Source organism: Parasteatoda tepidariorum, chromosome 4, assembly GCF_043381705.1.
Source record: "Parasteatoda tepidariorum isolate YZ-2023 chromosome 4, CAS_Ptep_4.0, whole genome shotgun sequence".
NCBI lineage: Eukaryota > Metazoa > Arthropoda > Arachnida > Araneae > Theridiidae > Parasteatoda > Parasteatoda tepidariorum.
In genome coordinates, this window is record NC_092207.1 from 27,611,685 (window position 1) to 27,619,521 (window position 7,837).

The 7,837-nt window shown below is 30.1% G+C and overlaps 1 protein-coding gene across 1 annotated transcript; it reads right to left on the reverse strand.

Moving 5' to 3' along the window:
* Positions 1–278: 278 nt before the first annotated feature.
* LOC107453547 (protein D2-like) lies at positions 279–7,443 on the reverse strand. The gene is made up of 4 exons (XM_016070413.3): positions 7,221–7,443; positions 3,993–4,116; positions 2,271–2,408; positions 279–459 (listed from the first exon to the last, which is right to left on the reverse strand). Exons 1-4 carry the CDS (start codon positions 7,356–7,358, stop codon positions 299–301), a joined length of 561 nt encoding a protein of 186 aa, XP_015925899.1. The 5' UTR covers positions 7,359–7,443; the 3' UTR covers positions 279–298.
* Between the last annotated feature and the right edge of the window lie 394 nt (positions 7,444–7,837).

Consider the following 7,837-nt stretch of genomic DNA (forward strand, 5'->3'; position numbering starts at 1 on the left):
CCATCTAACATAAAGGCTTAAAATGACTGTTTTTTAAACTTCTAAGCCAATATGTCAATTTCCTGGCATTCAAGATTTGGTGAATTTCTATTTTATTTTTTTTTTCTCGAGCAAATGTCAATAGACTACACTGCTGTCTGTAAGATATTAATAGATGTAACTAAAGAAGCATACAAAAAAAAAAATTAGATTATTTTGAAGACTTTAAATTTGAAGAAATTTTTTGGTCCGAATTGTCATGTTTAAAAAGAATCACCCAGATGTTCAAATCATTCATCTTTTAGAATAAGAATGTTTATTATTTTTGTACAAAGAAGAAATTCATAGCGTGTGGATATGGTGACAAATTCTGAGTTTGAAGATACTTGTCTAGGTTGAAATTTTCATTTCCTTGACTCCATTTTTGTGCTGGAAGACGACAGTCCTGTTTGTAAACTACAAATATGTATCGATGTCGATCTGGAAGAAAAAGAGATCTCGATGTATATTTTCGAGCATTCATATTTTATTAAAAAATGTCTTACACTGGCGGTACATGCTAAACTTTCGTGCAAAAAATAAGAAAAAAAATTTATATATAAATTTACAAAAAGTGCAGGAAGTTTCGTAATCGCCACTCTTAATATTCATATTTGGAATCCTTATAAATTATTACTGCAAAAATATCTTAGGGGCATGAAGGGTTGTGAGTTAATAATAAAAAGAGATAAAATGTGAAAGAAAGGCAGGTAAATATGTTAGAATTTGTTTGATTGTCCCAGGAAATATTTAGGAGTCGAAAATTGAATATTAAATTACTTTCATGTTTCGTCAGGCAATTAAAAAGGTTTTTATACACTGGTGGACAAAATTAAGAGATGGAAGACATTTTCCCAAATATCTAAAAAAATACTGAATATAAATAAATGAAATTTGGTAAGGATATAGCTTATTCCATTATAAAGTATGCAAAACAAAAATGAAAGTGCCATTCACTGGCAAGACCTACTGCCAATAAATCCAATGTAGTCTGAACTTAAGGATAAAAGATGACAATAAAAGTGAGGCTTGAACAGTGTGTGTTGCCTCTAGTATGGTGCATGGTCACCTCTGACAGACAGACGGCATGCACAACGAGTATGCATGCTGTTAATAAGGGAGTTAAAGAGGACTTGTAGAAGACCCTCCCATTCTTCCACCAGAGCAATTTTTAACTCCAGAATGGTTCTAGGGGGAGGTTGGCGCATCACAATAGCTCTCCCAAGAGCATCCCAAGCATGTTCAATAGGATTCAGGTCAGGGGATTTGGCTGGCCAATCCATTCGTTGAATATCCTCGCTTTCCAGATACTCATCAACCATGAGAGTCCTATGTGGTCGCGTATTGTCGTCCATAAAAATGAACTCAGGGCCAACAGGGCAGGAAAAGACGCACACGGGGCTCTAGGATTTCCTGCCTGTACCTCTGGGCATTCACGGAACCATTGTCAAACACATGGAGCGGTGTGCGGGTATCTTGCATGATTCCTGCCCAAAACCATGAGTCCTCCACCAGCATAATGGTCCCTTTCGATAATGTTGCTGGGATGGTATCGGGTTTCAGGTTCCCTCCAAATCAATAACCGTCCAGAATCAGGTTGTAGACTGAATCTGGACTCATCGGTGAAGAGAACATTAGCCCATTGAAGCTGTGTATAATTCTGATGTTTTAATTTTGTCCACCAGTGTATTTTCAATACCTTTTTCTTCTCATAAATGTTTTGCCGAATTTCACCGGGGTTTTCATTGTTTGTTCGCTTAAATATTGATTACTTATTTTTTGTCTTCATATTTCTTAAAAATTCTAAAAATAAATATTAATGTTGGAGATTTCGGAAAATTGTGTATATTATTTGTACCTCGTATTGCTTATAAATCTTGTGCGCCTTTTATACCTTATATACTATTTGTATACTATTTGTACTACTTGTATACTATATATCAACTTTTTGAGATGTAGGCAGTATTGTAAAAAAAATATTTTTTACCTTATATTTTAAGTTATTATTTTTAACAAAAATGTACTTAATATCATTTTAAACGTTCCTCTAATTTCTAAGTAAAAATCATTTACTGATATCATTATTCATAGCTTATTTTACAAATATTTTATTAACAAATAAAATTACAACTTTAATATGAGCTTTAATTTTTATATTTATACAACTTAAACAAGTGTTTTTGGTGGAAAAATTGTTAATTTAAATAAGTTATTCCAAATCTTGTTTTAAAAGAGGCTTCGAACATACATACTCGAATCACGTGGTGGATTGGGAGCAACATAGTCTGCTATTAAATCCCCATCTTTGATGTTGTTCCCTGGTATGTTTACTATTATCCAATGAAGATAATTCTGCAGAGTTGGGTTCTGGGGATAAGGAGCATCAGGATCTTAAAAAAATAAGCATTACAATTTTTAAAAAAAATGAATTTCAGTGCAAAAATGTATTTAACGAAAACAAATATCTTACAAAATAAATATTAGAATTTTAAAAATTTATTAAAATGGGTAAAAACTTTAATTTAAAAAAATATATAAATATCTTAAAAGTAAATATTATAATTTTAAAAAAAATGCAAAATTTTATTTGAAAAATTGCATTTAAATACGTAAGGAAATTTTTTTTTAAAAATTAAAAAAACTTAAAAATAAGTTTTAGAATTGAAAAAATACAAATTTCATTTATAGTATGCCACACAATATTTTTATCCCTTAATGCATGTAGTGTTATGTCATAAAACAAGGCAGGTTCTTCTAAAGAATATTTGTACAGCTAGCACAATACCACCGTAATTACCTCTCTAAAAATACATTTTAAGAATTATTGTAAGAGCACAACCAAAAAGTAAGCACACTAAGGTGTCGTAAATTAACATTTTAGCGATGAAGAAGTTAAATTATTGTTGGTAATCAGGTAATCTGTTATTGTTGGTAATCTGATGACTTACCTGCTGGGAAGTTGAGATGAAAAGAGTCAGAAGTAGTTTCATTGCGTAGTTTAACTCAAAGGTGTTCATAATAATGGTCTTTCAACATTTTTCTTCTTCCTCTGGCAATCTAACAGCTTTTTCTGTTTTCATTAATGATTCGTTTGCCATCACTCCTAAATAGCAGTTTTTTTCTCCCTTATTTAAATAATTCACTAAAATATGTATCAAGATCGTTCTTAACCCCTTAACGATCGGTTAATTTTCAGGAAAACGGTCATAAAAGTGCCTATTTTTTATTAGAGCTATTTGATTAGTGCTGACATCTAGTTTAAAATAAACTAACTATCTACAGTTACTTTAAAAATATCCTGGAACTGCCTTCTGGTGTGTAAAATGAGAAATAAAAGAAATGAATTAGTTTTATTCATATTGGCGAGTTACTACTGAGCACTCCAGCCCGGAAATATAACGGGAGCGAGAAATAGAGGGCGAAACCTCACCCCGTCATTTTCACGGGAGCGAAAAGGAAGGGGTTAATAGAATACCTTGCGAAAGAAACTTATTCGTTTAGGAGTTATAGCAATTTAACGTTAGTCATAAAATTTTCATTCAATTTGAATTTCAAATGGATAAATAATAGATGATTTTTTAGAAATCTTTTTTGATTTTGGAACCAAACATCTTATGCACAGTGTTACGCACAGACTGCTCTAAATACGTATTTTAAAATCCTTGTCCCAAACGAAATTTTTTTTTTATACAATTAAGGTCACAGATAAATATTTAATTTAGAAAAAAAATGCTTTCAACACTAGTTAGAAAGGTGAGATAAAAGAAGTATCATAACTCGCAACTTTCTTTTTAGAGAGAAAAGAAGAATGACGATTCTGGAATGCCCTGTATATTATAAGGGTAATTAAATTATTTAAAGTCTGAAATCTTCCATCCTAATAAACTAAAATTAAATTGATTTGAATATCATTTTTATTAATTATATTACCTTTTTTTATATGTGGGGGAATAGATTTTAGAAAAGATACTCACCAATCATTAAAAGAGTATAAAGTATATTGCTATTGCTACTTCTCCAAAAAAGAGATGGCTCTTCCTGTGTTCTATTTATGTTGACATCTGCACCACAGTTTACTTCATAGTGACCATAACACACCTAATAAATTATATCCTTCCATAATTATTCATTTCTAGCAACCTTTTAAAGATATTTTTTAAAAAATAAATTAATAACAACAAAAATATTTTTGGAAACTAAAAGATCACCTCTCTACTGTTGCCATTTTCCTTGATAAAAAGATTGATTTCAATATTTTTAATAGAAGTTCTCGATCATTATTCGCCAAATTTTGATAAAGCTTTTTTCTCTATTTAACCTTTTCAATACTTTGGTTTTTTGATATTATTTTGGTAAGGATAATAATATATTAAGTTTATTCATTACAGAACACTTAAAATATAAATGGAAAACTTAGCTCATTGCTAATATTTAATTTATACAATTTATTAAAAAATGCCAATTAATTTTAAATAAAGTTCAGTGTAGTAATAATAAAGTTCGTATAAATTGAGTATTAATAATCGCCTTGTTATTGGAAAATGACTAGTAATTTGTGTATTAACTTAATTTGAGTGTAACACTTACGTAATATCTTATCAAAAATCATAAAAATGAAGGGAAAAAAATATTTGCCTGCTTCAGCAATTTGAGGTACAATTTATTACGTAGTTATGTGATTAGCCATTTATAATGCGGTGCAATTTAAAATGTGATATTTAAAACCTCATAATTTAAGCATTAAATAAAAAAATAGTATCTAAGTGTTAACATTAAACAACTAAATTTGAAAACTGTTTTATTACAACTGATCTAAACACGTGTCTTTTTTAAAGACACCTGTTTAGACTTTGTCAAAAAGCATACACAATCGGGGTCTTATATTAATTTTTAAGCCAGGGAAACATACGCATCAAAATACTACAAATACTGGTGAAGGCGGAACTGAAAACGTTAAAACCTGTAAATTTTCTACAGAAAAATTAAAAAGCCAATATTAGTGATTATTAAATACCTCCAAGTTGTACCAAGGAAATTCAAATTGCTTTTAATGATTTTCAGCACTCCTTTCTCACTAATGATTCGACAGATTCCGAGAGCGTTTCTGAAACATTCTATCTTAAATGCTGCTTCTAATGTGTGTATTTTTACTTCATTTTTGAAAAGTATTAGCAAATATATATAACAAAGGGAGCTTTAACTTCTCAAACTGCTACTCACTAACCTGTTTTGTGAGAAAGTTGGAATCATGTGATTCTCAGCGAACTACTACCATAATTATCGAAGTAGTTCTGCGAATATTGTACGCCTTAATCTTATTTATTAAGTGATATGAAGATGTTTGTTATATGTATATTACAATTACCCTAAATGTTAAGCAACAATTGTCATCTAGAAACCATTTAGATACTGATTTTAAATTTTTATATTGATCATACCAATGTTACAGTAAATTTGAAAAATATTTGGTGCATAAATTATATTTCTGATTTCAATTGACGTCTCGGTTAGGTTTTCTCAGGGCCTTGACTGAGCGGGCGTGCTGGGTGCCAGAGCCTCTTATTCTGGGGGAGGGCAATAGCACCGCAACGATAGTCAAATCTCTCCATATACCCCCTGGAGGGAAGGGATTTCTTTAACATTGAAATACAACATGAGGAGTCATTTATTAACACCTTATACACACAAATTTACAAAATCAAATGGCAAGGATAAAAGGTATTCACATTAGGGTCATAAAGACTGTCTTATTTTATTTTATAACCGTCGTTGAACAGCCGACCCAATTTTCGGGTTTGCGACTACTGATGTTCAACTCCATAGCCTTGTAATTTTGAACCTAGCCTAGAATTAGTCTTGTAATTTAAGAGGGAGCTCCTGGATCAAGTATTGGGGGAAATTTGCTTTTGTCGAGGACTTTTTGGTGGAACTAACTCGCATTTGAGTTACATGGAGAGGAAAACCACTAAAACCTTTCACATTTAGCCTGATGGCAAGGGGACTCTAACCCATGATGCGTCTATCACTGAGGATATTTTATGTCAACACTGCTAATAAATCACTGCTAAAAAATACGGAACTGTAAACGTCGAAACCTATTTGACTGCCGGAGGAAACAGAGAGGAGTTATAAGTTTTTCCTTCCAGCAGTTTTCGATACTCCAAAAAGTTTTATAAGACAATCAAACAGAGTTTAACGCTTTTTATTACAGCATTTTATTGTATTGATTAGTTATATTGCGGTAGGGAGTTGTTTGCCAGCGATATGTCTACTTTTTCCCCCTAATATGTATATTTTTTTTACTTAATTTTCACAAGAATTAAAAAAAATACATATTAAGTGTTGACATCCCTGAGAATCCTTTGTGAAATAATATGAATATTGAATATGCAAGTTCTTTTTTTATCCCCTTTTATCTTTTCTTAATATCAGCAATGAAAATTTAGTGGTTTTATAGGACCACTTAAGTATTTTTTAGTGGTCAAAAAACTTAATATGGTAGACAAACTCTTATGAAAAAAATCAAACTTCCCAATTATGTTATGGTACGCATCACAAATTATTTAATCTAAAGCAAACTAAAGTTCATTACCCCATAATGAATAATGATTAGTATTTTTTAAAACTAACTGAAAAAATGTAAAATAATATTAACAAATAGATTCAATATAGAGATTAAAATTCATAAACCAAATAAGTAAATAAATGAGGAAAACAGACAAAGTAAGAACGAACAAAAATTATATAAAGAATTAATTATCTTAAAACTATAAAATTTTAAATTAAGTCAATTCTATAAGAGCAATAAATATTATTTATTAATGAACAACTATACTGTCAGAACATGAATGCAAAGCACAGCACAACCTGTATATATGAAATTTCAACATTTAATTTCAGAAATTTTTGTTTAAATGCAATGAATTCGATCCAAAAAACTATTTTTCCTTACTATTTTGTAAATTCCAAACATATTTCAAGGCGACAAATTTGTCGTCCATGCGTATGATTTCATGTCGAACATTTTGCTACGAATTTCTCTATACTGGGGTGAACCCCAATCATACATGTTTAACACGTTAAAGTTTAATTTACGAATATGAAAAAAAATGAGTGTAAGCCATACTAGGATAAAGATGCTAAGTTAAGCCTGTTAACTTGTTGCAAATAATACAAATATTAAAATGAAAAAATTTGAATACCTTAATTGTATATTCTGGCATCAGATGAAATATTTCCGGAATAATATCAGCCTTTAAATATTGTATATGACAGAATGAAAGCACATTGGACAGGAAGCAAGCAAATGTGGACACGAAAAATATTTTGTTGAGATGCATCTTGAAATAATAAATCCGACAATTTCCAGAACTTTTCCATTTATACTTTCTCTCAAGCTTTGTCTAATATTATCTTTCATTTTCCATATTCTAAGTCAAGCGGAAATTTTTTTCAAGGAGCTTCAACGACAATAACAAATGGCATTCATTAAAATTACAGCATGAGTGCTTTTAGCGTTATTATAGGAATTAGTAGCTTTTTGTGCTTGTATTTTTATGTTTTTGATGCACGCAATGAATTGTAATACATGAAAAAATGATTCTGATTTCTAAATCATAATGTGAATTAATGGGAGAATTTGAACAGAAAACAAAAATTTGCATGAAAATAAAGGATAAAGGAAATAAAAACTATAAATTGTTCTTATTGTCTTCGTTAAATTGAAATTTTTAAGTATTTTCGTAATTTTTTTAAGTTTTAAATTTGTAAACAATATTGTATTTAAGTTCAAATGCCATATAAAAGTAAAAAAAAATTC

Excerpts from the sequence above, each read along its gene's own strand:
- LOC107453547 (XM_016070413.3), bottom strand. The coding sequence starts at position 7,358 with ATGCATCTCAACAAAATATTTTTCGTGTCCACATTTGCTTGCTTCCTG. Across the intron at positions 4,117-7,220 it reads TGCCAGAATATACAATTAAG|GTGTGTTATGGTCACTATGA; the intron begins GTATTCAAATTT and ends ATAATTTATTAG. Across the intron at positions 2,409-3,992 it reads TTATACTCTTTTAATGATTG|ATCCTGATGCTCCTTATCCC; the intron begins GTGAGTATCTTT and ends TATTTTTTTAAG.